The sequence below is a fragment of the Abramis brama genome (genome assembly GCF_963993115.1).
Source record: "Abramis brama genome assembly, chromosome: 24".
In the NCBI taxonomy this organism is placed as follows: domain Eukaryota; kingdom Metazoa; phylum Chordata; class Actinopteri; order Cypriniformes; family Leuciscidae; genus Abramis; species Abramis brama.
In genome coordinates this window covers 17501239-17517594 of record NC_139986.1, presented here as the reverse complement: position 1 = coordinate 17517594, position 16356 = coordinate 17501239, and the positions used below count along the sequence as shown (strand labels likewise).

General features: G+C 41.1%; 2 protein-coding genes across 3 annotated transcripts; both read right to left on the bottom strand.

Annotated features, from left to right (window-relative positions):
• Positions 1–390: 390 nt before the first annotated feature.
• On the bottom strand, positions 391–9795 carry usf3 (upstream transcription factor family member 3). The gene is made up of 7 exons (XM_084102879.1): positions 9686–9795; positions 8906–8990; positions 8741–8805; positions 8392–8423; positions 8194–8276; positions 7993–8089; positions 391–7801 (listed from the first exon to the last, which is right to left on the bottom strand). The coding sequence occupies exons 3-7, from the start codon at positions 8785–8787 to the stop codon at positions 960–962; spliced, it is 7101 nt and encodes a 2366-aa protein (XP_083959005.1). The 5' UTR covers positions 8788–8805; positions 8906–8990; positions 9686–9795; the 3' UTR covers positions 391–959.
• A 283-nt stretch (positions 9796–10078) lies between these two features.
• naa50 (N-alpha-acetyltransferase 50, NatE catalytic subunit) lies at positions 10079–15897 on the bottom strand. 2 transcript variants are annotated; one of them, XM_084102800.1, is made up of 5 exons: positions 15741–15897; positions 12782–12918; positions 12101–12220; positions 11810–11876; positions 10079–11621 (listed from the first exon to the last, which is right to left on the bottom strand). In XM_084102800.1, the coding sequence occupies exons 1-5, from the start codon at positions 15746–15748 to the stop codon at positions 11444–11446; spliced, it is 510 nt and encodes a 169-aa protein (XP_083958926.1). In that variant the 5' UTR covers positions 15749–15897; the 3' UTR covers positions 10079–11443. The 2 variants fall into 2 exon arrangements, with proteins under 2 accessions (XP_083958926.1, XP_083958927.1); XM_084102801.1 differs by having other exon boundaries at positions 12782–12915; positions 15741–15889.
• Between the last annotated feature and the right edge of the window lie 459 nt (positions 15898–16356).

Here is a 16356-nt window from a genome sequence, read left to right as displayed (position 1 = left end):
AAATTCACAGGAGTAGAATAACTAGAAAAATAACCACTGGTGTATTTCATTGTATTAACTAAATGCATAAAGTAAGTCCAGTGCCTTTTTTGAGCCACAGAATGTAGTTAAAGAAATTGACACATTTTAATTTTGTCACATTTAAATTGTTAACTGTGCAGAAAACTATTTTGTTTTTGGAACAGAACTTAGCATTTAAAAGCAGCAGTTTAAATCTAGTGACACAAAGGCTTTATTTTAGCCTAAAATCAAAGGTATGACAAAATCTTTGAAAGGCACTGACATCTGGTGGATTTACCGTGCTAAAACAAGACATCTGGGAGAGAAAAAAAAGTACCTCCAAATCAATGACATAAAAGTCAGTCAGACGCACAAAAAAAACATTTCAACTTCTTAGATTAGATAGAAACTTTAATAGCTTTTCATTTTTACAAATATCTACAGACCACACATCCATTTTCATAAATAAGCAAAAATTCTTCTGGAATGATATTCTGCAGGAGAAGGAAAATATTTATAAACATTTGAAAAACAACAAAACAGCTCAGATATATCTACTGTAGCATTAAATGCAAAATTATAAACTTTTTTGCTGTAACATTATTATTGTTGCTACAGTGTAAAAACTTAGAGACACATTATTCATTTTTCTATTAAACAATGGGAGCTGTTCTTAAGAAAAATAAAGACAAGTTATACATCATGTAGAACCATGACAGACCAAATTATCAGCAAAAAACCCAAGCAAAGGAGACCTACTAAAGGCTAACAGACATAATGCAATATTTTACTTTCCTCACAGAGTGATCCTGACTTGGGACCTGAGAACATTCCACGCTTTATTTTTCTTTGAGGAAATAAAAGCCTTTACACCATGGCCATCTACTACAAAATCTACGGCAAGGTGAGGGCAATACAATTCTCAGAAAAACACAAAAGTGTTTCTAATTTTTGTAATCTTAAACAGCAGAGGTCCCATCATGTCCCAGGATATGACTGATGTTGTGGGCTGGGCGATTAGATTGTTTATTTGAGTCTGAGGAAGTAGTGTTGGCAAGAGACAATAAAGGTGACATTGGCATAGAGGAGCCATCCGGGGGCATTGCTGTGGCAATTTCAGGGAACAAAGAGGTCAGGTTGAAGTTGGATAAATGAGGTGTGATGCCTGAAGAGTTTGTAATTGGCATTGGCATATCTGTGAGAAGCGGGAAGCTAGCCTGTGCAAAGCCCACAGGTCGAGGGGGAGAAAGAATAGAACCGAAGCGATTGTTCAGGGGTGCACTGCCGCTCTTGTCAGTGCTTGGACTTGTAAACATCTGGTTAGGGAAATACTGTAAAGGGATATCACTTGGAAGGCTAGGATGAGCTGCAGGGGAATATGAGGGGTAAAATGAAGGCAGAGTGTTCTGAGGTTCCACAGGAAGGAGGGCTGGGGTACGAGAGGCACTGGGCTGTGTGACCGGTGGGATGAATGATGCATTGGCATTAATGGGAGGTGGTGGGTTCATTCCTCCTTCAGCAATGAAAGGAAAGCCAAAGTTCTGGGTGAGATCAGACACAGCACAGCGATCAGACACCAAACTGTTGTCACTGCTGACCTGTGCACTATCTGCCATGAAGCGCACAATGCTACTTCGTCTAGCTTCACTTCCTGTTTGAGTACGGCCAAGTATCACACCTCCACCTGATGGAAGAGGCAAAGAGCTTTCTGGTTCAAAGGGATTTCCAGGTCTCAAGTTCCCTGACCGGGGTCGATCTCCTGGACGAATCTTTGTGCTTTGTGGATCTGGTCCAATATGATGGGGGCGTTGACTAACAGAGAGTGACCTGGTTGAGCCTTGAGTGCGTCCTGTGTCTGAACTGCTGTGTGGTGTTGGGGGATGGGGTGGACCTGTTCTCACAGGTGGACCATGCAAATTTGCACTGACCTGAGAAATATGTCCTTTGTTGTTGTCCCCTAGACGTATGGGAGCAGCTTTCTGTGCAGGGTGCAAATTAGGACTAGAAGATTTAGCCTGAAGTTCTCCAGCAGAGGTCCCGGGAACACAGTTGTATTCTATACTCCCTGGGGTACAGCCCTGGGCTGCCCTTTGGTGCACATTTTGTTCAGGAATATGAGGTGCCAAAAGACTTTGCATAAAGCTCTGGTGACATCCCTCTTGTTCTCTTGTCAGTCCTGCTCCTATGTGCACGCCTTGAGCAACAGGATGTGGACCTGAATATGTCCCACGTGAACGCACATCCCCTGTAGGCCCTGTACCCATTCTGAATCCTGTTTGCTGCTGAGGACCTCTCTGGATTTGAGGTACAGACTTACTGGACATATCACCACTTCGAGACACTTGCACTTCAAAGTTACTAAGTTGATGCCCACTAACCAAAGCCTTGAAAGGTCCACAATCTGATATTCTTTGGGTGTCCGTGGTATTAGCATGATCAGGTGGTAGCCTGCTCTGAGGATTATGAGCAATGTTACCTTTACTACGTGACGAGTCTACATAGCCTCGTAATTCTGACTGGTCCTGTGCATTGTTTCGAGGTGCTTGCAGGTGCACACCCATACGTTGTTCACCAGTAGCAGGAGACTTCCCTATCAGAGCCTCTGCTGAGTAACTAGAGAGACGGTGTCGCTCCTGACGTGATGAATTGCTAGCCTGAGAGGTCAACTGCTGCTCCATTGAACGAGACCCCATTAGCCTTTGCATAGCCCCATGATCCTGTCCAGGTGGACGCTCCTGCTGACCCAAATGATTGTTTTGATGTGCCCTCTGACCTGCCTGTTGAGCCTCACAGTTTTTGTCCTGTCTAGCCCCAAAGTGCTGCTGCTGAATCTGCTGCTGAAGATGCTGATGACGTGAATGTGAGTTCTGTGGTGGCATCTGTTGCTGTTGTTGGTGTGATTGTTGCTGCTGTTGAATCTGTTGTGCCTTTTGCTGCTGTTGCTGTGATTGCTGCTGTTGATGGTGCTGCTGTTGTTGATGCTGCTGGGATTGTTGTGGATGCTGCTGTTGCTGTTGCTGTTGGTGTTGCTGAGGAGGCTGTTGTTGCTGATGCTGCACACCACTCTTTTCCAAATGATGTTGCTTCTGCAAACCAATATTTGGTCCTGTCTGCCCACCACGTACCACTCCTCTCTTTTTTTGCACATGCTGGTCTTGCAGCAGGTTCCTCTGATGAATGCCATGGATCTGAGATTCTGTTTGTGTTAGGTGATGCTGAAGCTGGTAAAGGTGTCTTTGTTCTTGCTGTTGTTGATGTTTGAGGTAGGGGTTTCCACCCAAGTTCTGTCCAGACTGTGGAGCATTATGTTGTATATGTCCTTGCTGCAGGTGCACCACACTTGGCTGAGTTTGTTCATGTGTTGGCACCTGAATAGAACAGTGTCCTTCTGTAGGGCGGAGCACAGTGCTCATGAATGTATTACCAGAAAACAGAGCCCCAACACCATCAGAGTGATTCCTTGGCATAACTGCAGAAGTACTTGAGGGCATCTGATTAATCATCATTTGCACGTGATCTGTAGCCTTGATGTCTACTCTTGCAACATTCCCTGCTGGGCACTGTTTTGAACGCTTATTTGGAAGAACAAGGTCATCTCGGGCAGACCTTTTTGACATTTCCTTCTGATGACGTTCAACCATTCCAACACCAATTTGGGTTCGCATCAGAGCATTCTTTAAAGGTGTATATTCATTAGGCTGAGCAGGGCCAGAACAGGTTTGGGGAACTTGTGAGGAAGACTGAGACACCATAACGGCAGCAACTCCTGACGAGGGAGCAGAGACCTGCTGTGCAAGATTGGGCGATCCTGGATAAGGTTGGTTGGAGCTTGGTCTGATGAGGTTATTAACATTAAGGCTAGTGACAGAACTAGGCTGAGACTGCGAGTAAGCTATGCTTTGAGGAAGTCTGATGCCAGCAGTGCTACTGGCTAAAGGCTCACCTGGAGGAACTCGAGTAGAGACCTGAGATGAAGGTTTTGACATGGGCAAATCAGCCTGCTTTGTCAGTTTTACCAGATGGTCAGTCACAATCTCCTTGTTAGAAGGAGTTGGCTGCATTTTTGGAAGGTCCCACCCTGTAGCAGCAGTACTTGTTGGGTTGTCAACACTGCATCCAGCAGCCCTCTTGCCTGGACTGTCCTGTTCAAATATGGCTCTTGCAGCCATTGCTAATAATTCTGCCTGCTCAGAAGTGAAGGTGTATGCACCAAATGTACTTGAAGAGGCACTGATGTTGTGGCCTGCTGGAAGCAATGATGCAACAGAAAACCCTCTCCCGCCTGAACCTCCTGCCAGAGGTGAATCAGTCTGTCTATTAGTTCCCAGTGGAGGCTCAAAAGAATCATTTTCCAATGTACATACTTGTTGTGGATGAACTTTCTGAGCAAAAGCACCTTCTTCTGTCACAGCCTTTTCTGTGGTGCCATCAGACTGTCCATCCTTGACAGGTTGTGTGTTCATATTTGATTCAGGCAGCTTGAAGTCTGTACAGTTCCCTTGGTTATTGGTTGCCATTGACAAATTCATTGAGGATGGTCGTTTTAGGGACTTGAAAGGGTCTGAAATCCTGGAAGTTTCTGGAAGCTGAACAGGTTGAGTGGACATAGAGGTGTTTGAGCCAGGAGTTGACGTTGAGGGTACACTAAATGATGCCTGAATTTGAGGAGAGTCAGTCAACTCTTCTCTTCTAGCGAACTTATCTTGTGTTTGTGAAATGGCTTGACTTGTCATGATGGAAACTGTTGGCCCACTCTCTACTGAATTAGTACTGATGCCCAATGGTTGACTTAGTGTGGATATATGACTTGGTGCTGGGTGCGAATTAACAGATTTAACTTTTGAATTGTTTTGGATAGAGGTTACAGTGGTCAGCAGAGTGGAACTCTCTGTAAAACTGGGTCTTGATTCTGTTAATCTGCCTTCGTTACTGGTGCAAACATTACTGCTACTCGCCTTGTTCTGACCAGTAGTTTCACTACAAAATGTTGCACTACATGAAGAGTTAACATGAACTTTTGATGGTGCATCTGACATAGTTACAACAGTATCCACAGAGCTACACTGTGATAAGAGATCAGCACTAACCGCTGAACAGTTAAGCCGGGGACCAATATCTGGAGTAAAGATTTCTTTACTCATCCTGCCACAATTTGTAGAAACGACCACGTTACCCTGAGTGGAACTTACTGAACATACACTGCTAACTGTTACATTGTTATGCATGCTGACATCATCCATAGATTTTGCTTTAGTCTTTAAAATTTCTCCACCAGCAACTGGGGACTTGACAATGGATCCCTTCACTGAAGCCGTGACAGAACTGTCTGCTGATTTTTCACTGGAGGAACTGATACTAACGATTGCTGGGCTACTGCTGGTGGAAATAACACTATCGGAGGCAGGTGTACTCTGCGTATTAGCATCATGACTAACCGTATCTTTATTTGAAGAATTTACAGAATTAACACCCGTTGTTGCAGTTGACATCTCAGAACAAGTATCATCTGCAACAAAATCCTTACTCTTGACAGCAAGTCTACGCAAACTTCGCCCAGGTTTAGGTTCCTTTCGTTTAACCAGTCTGGTTCTCCTGACTGAATTTTGTCTGGTTTGATTTCCAGAGGTCCCACAACCTTTCTTTGGCAGAATTTTAACTGCACTGCCAGCAGCAGTTGATGGTACAGGAACAGAGGAAGAAAGAAAAGTTTCAGTAGCAGTGCTGACTTCTGAAGCACACGTTGGAAGAGGTTGCACAGTACTGAGTGAAGGTGGAGTAATGGTGTATATCTGCACATTGCTTTGACTTGAAACCTTTGAAATGCTCTGACTAAGACTAGTTAGAGCACCTAAACAATTCATAGCAACATTGGCCGTGGGTTCCTCACAGGTGGGCTGAAGGATCTGAGTTACACTTTGTCCAGACTGAGAGTCTCCCTTTTCTGGTGAATTTGCAGGCTGCAAAACATATACTTGTCCATTCACAGTGATAGTCTGAGGTGCTTGTGCTTGCAATTGGGTTGATGGACGTGGAAGAATATGTACCAACTGCTTCGTCCCAGCAGGCTGCATGCTAGCTGTACAGGTAGGGTTCAAAGTGGTCGTTTGACTGGATAAAGTCGGGGTTGCAGCTGACACAATGGCAGTGTGATGACTCTGTGGTGCAGGAGTCATAGTAGGTGTCTGAATAATGACAATGTGCTGGCAGGGTGTCTGACTAGTGACATCTTCTCTGAGAACTTGTGGTGCTGAACATGAGCTTCCCTGTTGCAGAATAACAACATGCGAGTTACTTGGAGGAGAGGAGGTCACAGCAACTGGTGTTTCATCAGAATTCACCTGCAATAACTGCATCGTCTGTAACACTGGCAGTGTGGCAGCTTGTGGTTGAGGCACAAGGGCAGGCTGAGTTGGTGGATTTATGATTGGCTGAGCTTGAGGCACCACACTGAGATGCAGTTGAGGCACAACGGCAGACTGGGCTTGGGGCACCACTGTCGGTTGAGAATGAGGCTGGCATGGCAGAGCAGGCTGAACTGGAGTTTTAGATTGCCGGTTGGGGTTGCAGGTGGTCATTAGAGCTGAGCTGCGTTGAGGTTTTGGTAATAATGCAGGTTGCACTCGAACAGATGATTGTGGATGGGTCAACTGTGCTGTCTGTGTTTCAACAGATGGCTGATGGACCACTATAGCTTGGGATACAATGCTTGGCACCGATAAAATTGATGACTGTTGTGCTATGGCTGTCTGAGGGCATGGCACAACTGCTGAATATATCTGAGGAGGTCTTGGCCCAGATGGCTGAACAGGAATGCAAGTTGAAGTTGGGGCTTGCAGTTGAACAGGAGCCTGTGGTTGCAAATGGATAGAAGTGGGCTCATCAAGGTGTTTTGTCCCCACTGAACATACAGAAAGTTGCTGAGGGTTATGTGAAATGCTGGCACCATCTGTGATGAGTGCCTGGGAGACAGGTTGCACTGTATTTCCTGCCAGTTGTAGTGTTGTCCATGTAGTCTGTGTGCTACTAGTTGGACTGGTTCTAAGAAGGGTAGAGCTTGCTGGTAATATAGTGCTAACAGATTGGATTTCAGAATTCTGTGAGAGCATGGTGGGGGCTGCAGCAACAGGAACCACTGAGTTACTGATCACAACTTGAGGCAGAGAAGATAGGTTAAGCATATGCTGAAGTCTGAGAGGCGTGGCCGGACAGGTAGCAGAAGTGAGACTGGGGGTTGGGTTATCTGGTTGAAGTTGTGGAGGGAGTGGGGTGCTGACAGCAGGCTGGGGACATAAACCTTGAACAGTAATATAATTCATAGGAGGGTTTAATGGAGTAGTAGGTGCCAGAGGAGAATATTGTTCCACAACTGTAAGACATGACTTGGATACAGCAGGAATAATAGTTGCTACAGGTATGTGGGAAGATGCAGAAGTGACTACAACTTTGTTGACTGGTGCTCCATTCATAATACCAACAGTCTGGCCCGTGCCTAATGTAATATCACATGATGGTTGGACTGTTACAGCATTTGCCGGTTGTTTATCAAGATGAGAAACTGGATTTTGTGGAATGGAGATTTTGCTTGTTGGACAGTTGTTGCCATTGGAGTATACGATTATTCCCTTTGACATTAAGTGCGTTGGAGTGACTTTGGCTACTTTTGCACTGCGCTGCTTCCCTTTCCAGTGTATAGTGGGGTCATCAAGGAAATTAATGCCATTAGCTTTGAGGAGCTCAATATAATGAGCGCTTTCCTTGCGTAGGTCCTCCACCTGGTGCCGTAAGCGCTTTATCTCCTCTGCTGCAGAGACATATTTAACATAGATATCAAAATGAATGACTGCACAAAAGCCTACAAAGAATGCACTGGCAGGAAATTAATTCAATACTTGTCTTAATAAAACCATGTCCCATAAGGAATAAGTAAAATGTTAATTCATCATATTTAAATTCACGCAAGTTATACAATTACATTTTGTGATCATGGCTCACCTTGGACTTTGTCTCCTCCATTAAGCAGCATTTCATCACTTTGTCGCTTTAGATCAGTGATGTAACGAAAAGCCTCTCCCAGAATCATATTTTTACTCTATAAGGAAAAGCAAAATATTACAGACAGAGAATTCTGTAAGAACAATAATAAAACAGCTTTTAAAATTGTGCTTAGTTTATACTTTTATTACATGGGTTTACCTGTTTCAAGGCCTGAGAGCAAGGCAAAAGCTCTCCAATCCGATTTATACCAGCATTGATTTTCTCTTTACGATGTCTTTCCACTGATGTATTAGGGAAAAAATATTACTTATAAAAATAATTATTACATTTTAAAAACAAAGATTGAAAACAGTTACTCACACTCATACTTTGTTTTTTACCATAAAACTTTCTCACCTGCATTATGAATCTCCTTGTTTTTCTTCCGCCTAACATTTCACAGAAAATGAATAAATGGTATACAACTTGAACTCAAGTAAATAAGAAATAACAGTCCACATTAGCCCACTTCTACCTAGCTAATAATAAATAAAAAAATATCACACTGTATTACACAATTTATTAATTAGCAAATACATACGCATAATTAAATCGAAGTATTTTAAACATTAAATAGAACCTTATTGTAAAGTGTCACCTATAAAACAAACAGCCCAAAAATGATCAATTTAATGAAAGAACAATTGGGTTCAGTCAGAACTACTTTTATATTCAATATACTCTTTAAGCAAAAATTGATCAGTACCGTGGCGGTTTTGAGTTATTTGTTTGATTCTGTACTATCTCCGGCATCCTGGCACACTGTACAGCCTGTTAATAACACATAAACAAAATCTTATTTGAAAAGGATGCAACTCATAGTATAATATGTAAGGGGATATGCTGTGGTTGGAGGTAAATGCAATATTACCTTTCAGCACTAAGCATGCAGCTAAGTATGTGTGAGCTCAATGTTGAAGACCATAGATCCAGGCACCTCTATGCTCCATAAAAAACTGTAGTAAAGAAGAGGGAAAATAAATGCTCTTAAGTCTTAATACTAAATTATGACATAACTTTACATCAAACACTATTACATGATTGTGAGGCATTGTCAATGAACTTCTTGTTCACTATATTATGTACAGAGTTTCACTGACAGTTTTGACATATGTAGAAAGGTTATACGCATTTACATGAAATGAAATGGACACTGTATTTACTTGCAAGTCATCAGCAGTAAGGAGGAATCTGACTGAGGTCAGAGGTTAGCAATACAGACATAAACAACAGATTGCAGCCAACTGAGCTTGGTTATTAAATCTAAATTTTAATACATGTAAATATAATACAAGAAAGCCCGTTTGACTCGCCTGTCACCACGAGCATGTGAAGCTCTTTAACACTTGGCTAACAGACTTAGCTTGTTAGCTTTGAAACCTAAACAATGTGTATTGAGCTCAAAGCCTGAATAGACTGAACATATAAAACACAGACTGATGAAAATATAGCTGACTGTACACACATTACGGTACAACTCTTTTAAGTGTCTCCTTTTGCACGCCCTTAAGGTACAAAGATAGCTTGAGTGGTTAACTGGCATTGAGCTAACACGACAGCTAACACATCACCATGGTTTTCGATTATTACCTGCATCACTAATCTGTTTAACACAACATGTCAGCAGTTCTGTCAACTGTCAAGGACCTACCGATTGCTTGTCCATTCTTTGAGCTGACGATATCCTCGTCAAAACTTTGTTGATCCTGACCAATTTACTCCATCTCTGACCTAGCATAAACCTGCCAGTCACAAAACAGTGAGGCGGGATTTCCGTTTGGTCCAATCACAGTAAAGACGAATGAGATTGCATCCAATCAGATCATGAGTCCGTGCTGAAGGGGCGTATTGTTGATGAGGTCATCGGAAAAAGCACACAACGCAGGAGAGGTGAATGTTTGTTGTTATTGTCCCCCAGTAGAGTGGACTTTGTAACCTTGTAAAATAAAATAAAGCTTTATTTTATAAAAAAAAAATATTTTTTACTAGTATATTGCATAACGATTAGGCCCAGTTGTCCACAAAAATAATGAAAAACGAAAAATAATGCAAATAGTATTTTTTTTTTATTTAGAGGTTTAAAAGTCATACAATATAGAGCTCCAGAAAAAGATAAAATTTTCCAAAGAAAGGAGGAACAAAAAACATGCTTTTACTACAATGGAGAGGGCATGTCTCCCTGGGCATGCACTGAGTCAAGGCTTTTCCTGGGATCTGGTTCTGTAAGTCCTATACAATAACTTGTAGAACTAACCTTTTACACTCCCACATTGTATATGGGAAATAGGTGGTGGTCAGTGAACATCACTGAAATGTAACTGTTGCATTGTGGGAGGATTTATTTCTGCTGCGTTAAGTGAGAAGCTGGGATTTAAATTTAGAAACAGTCAGGCAGGTAATGAGTGGTGGGAAATGAAACTTCTTTCAAATAAAACAACAACAACAACTACTAAACTCTAACTTAAGTCCTGGTGGATTAAAAATTATTTGAGAACCACATCCACCATAAACAATGCAACCGTCAAGGCCTATAAAAAGCCATATCTGTCTATCTGAAGCTGTAACATCTCACCGGCAGCATCACTGTAAACCCCAGAAAAAGCCCAGACTCAATCCACAAATTAAAAAAAGAAAGAAAAAAGATGGGGATATTAAATAATGGGCTGAAAAACAAAACATTCACAAACAAGTGGAGTTTACTCCCCTTAACCTCCTCCATACTAAAACAGTACCACTCTCTTGTTCGAGGGGGCTCTACGCTTCATTTCCTCACTGGGTTAGCCTCAACACAGACTGAGGCGGCTGACATCACAAGGAGACATTGCATCACATGCAACCCTCCGACATTGCATATTGCCTGTATGGTGAAACAGGAGGTCTCAGCTACCTGCAGATCCCCTTGCCGCGTGTCCGAGGGCTCAGATGGCGGGGTGATTGAGTTCTGCGGATTCCAAGTGCCCCTAAGACGATTCAAACAATCCCTCCAAGGTTGCCAGCTGGGGCGTATCGAGTCATATTTTAAAAAGACTTTACCTCTTTTGTTCTATTGTTTTGTCCAAGCAAAGCGATGTCCCCTTATCTTAAACAAATCCAAAAAAAAAAAAAAATGCAAACAGTATGCTTTGAAAACAACCTTCACCATGTCAGATCAATAAGAAGTCAGCAGCTTTTTGGAGCACTTATGAATTCTGCTTGAAAACCTCCATGTAATTTCAACTCTAAATGATGAAAACAAAAACAAAAAATTGAAGGGGGACTAAAGTTTTTGCACAATAAATGCAGCAAATACGTCATTGATTTTTTTTCTGTCTAAAATGTCCTCTGAAGAAAGTGGTGAGTGTGTCAACCCTGGGGCATCTGTTACAGTTCCATTTGGGGAAGAAACCAATGTGGTGTTGCGCTTCGACCCCTAGTTGGCTTTCTGCAGCTCTCCTGCTGGGGGCGCACATGGGCTGCGCAGGCTTTTCTGAAGAACGTGGGCGTCTGCTGGCTCTATCCTCTTGTAATAGTTCTTTTTTGTCTCAATGATCTCAAAGCCAAATTTCTGGTAGAAGTCAATTGCAGACTCATTGCTGATCTGCACGTGACTGTGAAGACATGAAAGAGAAACGGAAACCATGTGACTTTAGTATATAGAAGACTCTTTACATATTCAGTGATTCATTTTGCAGCAGACTTTACATAGTTACTCAAGTATCAACATTAAACATTATATGAATGTGAGACAGATGGATGTTTCACAACAAATAAAGCACAAGACCGTTTTCAGACTCACAGGTAAATGTTGTCAAAAGTGCCATCCTTCTCACAAATGTTCAACACATGGTTCAGCATTTTTGTTCCTTCAAACAAACATGGCAAGATACATATCAGTAACTGGAAAATGTTCAAATAACAAAATTCAAACATCACTGCTCTAGTGGATTACACAAGTCAGGCATCGCTCAAAGACAATAATCTGATTATGCAACCATGCATTCAATCGCAGGGAATCTGACTCCTGAATGCCCTTTGAAATAACTGAGGACACACAAGCACCTACAAACGGTCAGAAAACGAATCTTACCTATGCCAAGTCTGCGGTAAGGTGCTAGACAACCCAGTGTCATGATGTAGAGTCGCTTCTGGTTCTGAGAGTGATCCACTCTACAGCACACGGCACCAACTGCGATGTCGTTGAAATACGCTGTAGAAGGTTCAAATGGTTAGTGGGAATCTATTTACAATACAGTTTAAAAGTTTAAGCCAATACGATTTTAGAAATTAATCATTTTAGACAGCAAGGATACATTAAATTGATCAAAAGTTATAAATGTTACAAAAATCTTCTTTCATATAAATGCTATTCTTTTGATTTGAACTTTTTATTTATCATAGAATCCTGATAAGTGTCACGCTTTCCACAAAAATATTAAGCTGCAACTGTTTTCAACATTGATAATAATCAGAAATGTTTCTTGAGCACCAAATCAGCATATTAGAATGATTTCTGAATGATTGTGTGACACTGAACGCTGAAGTATGATGCTGAAAATTCAGCTTTGACATCACAGGACTAAATTTCATTTTAAAATATATTAAAATAGAAAAGAATCATTTTAAATTGTAATAATATTTCACAATATTAGCGTTTTCAATAATTACAGCCTTGGTGTGAAAAAATCTTACAAACCATAAACTTTAGAACGGTAGTTTACATATAATGACAAAAGCATCATTAGGAGGTCACAGAAGCTTTGTTTCTTACCTAGCTTGGCGAGCTCTCCTACTTCAAGAACATCTTTGTAGAACTTGTCATTGTAGCTGACAGGGAAGATCACTTGGTTCAGACGCTTCAACTGTTTAATGTTGTGGGGTGTAACGTCCCCCAACTCGATCCGGCTACTAGAACAAAAGCAGAATGGTCAACTAGCTGTACACAAAAAAACTAACTCCATCTCTCTACATGTCAGGAGAGCATTCAGTCTCTACAAATATCTGTATTATAGCTTTACCATTAGGAATGCAGAAATAGTTATATATATACCCACACACACAATACATATAATATACACACACAAATAGTAGCTATATGTATATCATTTTACAGATTACAGAACATTTTGATTTTCTTTTCTGTCATGTAACGCTCACTTAAATTTAAAACACAAATATATATTTTTTCCTAGTGTTAATCCCGCTTATTTGCAAGGTCTGCTTCATCTGAATTATCCACGCGCACACACACACACATTGGATTTGGCACAGGTTTTACACCAGATGTCCTTCCTGATGCAACCCAGGGACAAACACGCTCCTACGGTCAATTTGGCATATCCAACCCACATAACCTGCATGTCTTTGGACTGTGTGGGGGAAACTGAAGCACCCGGAGGAAACCCACACTGACACGTGGAGAACATGCAAACTCCACATAGAAAGAACTCCTGGCTCAGCCGGGGTTCGAACCGGAGACCTTCTCAATGTGAGGCAGCAGTGCTACCCACTGAGCCACCCTGCAGCCAAAAAAAAAAAACTCTATCATGTTTTGATGGCTTAAGCGACTGATTTGTTTTATTTAGCGGTTTATTTTTAACTTATAAACAAGTGTTATAACTTCCTAAACAAGTGTTCAGCCGTAATGCTTTCACATTCATGCAAATCACGCCACAGTTCCAGCACAACCACATGACAGCTGTCACCGATTTTTCATGTGAACCGTGCCCCGTTTCGAACTAAACTGCCAGTGTGAAAGCATCCTTAGTATCAGTGTGTCTCTGTCTTTTTACTTTTTTTTTTAAATTGGTGCCATCCAAACAGCGCACCCACCAAAAATCAACACTTTAGTTCAGGGTTCAATGATCACTATGAGCTAGTTGTTTATTAGCATGCATATTAGCAGTTCATTAGTACTTATTAAGCTCATATTAATGCCTTAATCTGCATGACGATATTCTACATCCCTTAATTCTACCCAATACCTAAACTTAACAACCTTACTATTAACAAGCAGTAATTAGGAGTTTATTGAGGCAAAAGTCATATTAAAGGAATAGTTCACTTAAAATGAAAATTAAGTCATCATTTACTCACCCTCAAGTTGTTTCAAACCTGTATGAATGTCTTTCTTCTGCTGAAAAGGAACACAGTTGATGTTCCCCATTGACTTCCATAGTAGGAAAACAAATACTATGGAAGTCAATGGGGTCCATCAACTGTATGGTTACCGACATTCTTCAAAATATCTTCTTTTGTGTTCAACAGGTTTGAAACAACTTGAAGGTAAGTAAATGATGACAGAATTTTCATTTTTAAGTCAACTATTCCTTTAATAGTTAGTTAATTGTGAGAATTGAACCCTAAACTAAAGTCTGACCAAAAATGTATTGGATCAATGTATGATCACTGTAAACCAGCAGTGTATAAAGCAGGTATTTATAGGAAGGCAGCATGCTGAAGCCTAGCACCAACACAACAGCTGCTGGTCACATGCTTACCGCTGCCACTTGAACGACCAGTATGAGGTGACAGGAGAAAAACATGGATACTAAATATGTAACCCATATTTAGTGTCCATGTTTTCTCCTGTCGCCTCATACTGGCGGATGACCATTACTATCACAAAACAAAACCTTGTGATTCCCAAACATCACATCAAAGTGCACTGGTTTCAAATAGTAAGCTTGAGTGAAGATAAAGTCTCCCATTTTGTCGTTAAGCAAGAATGACAGTTCATTCAAATACTATCAAATCACCTTCTAAACATAATCGGGGACTGTTATAGCTATGGTCAACCTTGTTCCTGGAGGCTCCCTTAAAAATACACATTTTTAGATGTTTTTCTAATCAAACACACCTGATTCTCATCGGCACCATAGCAGAGACCTGTAATGGGTGTGTCAGATATGTGTGCAAGTTACTGTTGGAGGCCCTCCAAGAACAGGGTTGGGTACCACTGTATTTAAGATGTGCATGTAAAAATTAAAAAAAATGTGACACTTAAAATGAAAAGTATTTAAAGAGAATTAGAAAGGCAATAATTTCACTAATTTTCTTTATACCTGATCAAAGCATCACTTCAGTGAAACTATCATGCCGCACCATTATATATTTATTACAATAATTTCATCCACCAAAATTAAAGTAACAGCCTTCATTAAGTGATTAAAACCCTCTAAACGTGTTCTGACATTTCCAAAGAGGATATGCTATGTGGCTAAGCTCACTCCATCACGTGTGTCACATCTCTCAATTTTTACATCAAAATATTCACATATATGAAAGAAATCAACATGACAACAAGCTTTAATGTCAAACTAACGGCCTCAGGATCCATGAGAGCTCATTTCAGAGGAATATTTAAGCGTGGCTGGCTAACCAAGATAGCAACTTGAAGACTGACTCAACATTTTCGGATTTAGATTCGACACACGATCCAGTTTGGCACGGACTTAACTCGTGCCATTTGTACTGGCATTTTGATAAATCTGACGCTTGATTATATAAGGGATTTTTAAGGCGTTTTCGGACAACTGGTGAAAAAGGTAAGGCAATGACTAAAGGCTGGGTGTGAAAATGCGGCGCAAATATTTCTTCTCCACATTAAGCGCGCAGAGAGCTAGCAGCTAGCATTAGACCAACTCCACTGCCCCCCTACTGGAAAAAAGAGAGAATAGAGGGGAAAACTTTACTTGAAATGAATAGACTCTTCTTAGCTGTTTACTCACCCTTTCATGTTGAAGAAAACACGTTTGTTGTGAGGGATACAGGGGCAGTTGGCGGTATTTGGCAGTCTAAAGGGGAATTTGGGCAGAGTTTGGGATGTGATCCCCTCCACATGTATGCTGCTAGCACACTAGCTAAGCAGTCCGCATTTGCCTCTGTGCTGTGGCCGAGGGTTGCCAGATCTTTGCGAATAAATCGCCGCAAACAATTTAAATCAGGATAAGGACCAAATTAAAAGATTTTATAGTTGTTTTGAAATATTCCTAATTTACTATAACAGTTAATGTAATGTAGATAGATATGAGCACGCGTTTAATCCTTGGAAATTAACGATCTCACATCAGTGACTAGTCGAAACAGAGGATTTGGCAACCCTAGTTCTGGGAGGCTGCTGCTGTCAACTTTCACCACTGACAACAAGCGACAGGAAACAGAAAAACGGGAAATTACGTTTAGGTAATTTTGTGCCCTGAAAATACAAGTCCCGTCTTATTATTTTAATCCAAATAAAATAACGTATCGACAAAATAAAATGTTTCTTAAGGCAAGACACCCAAGGTGACTATGGTAAAAAAAACTAACTAATAGATATCACCATTATACTTCCCCAGTTGATTC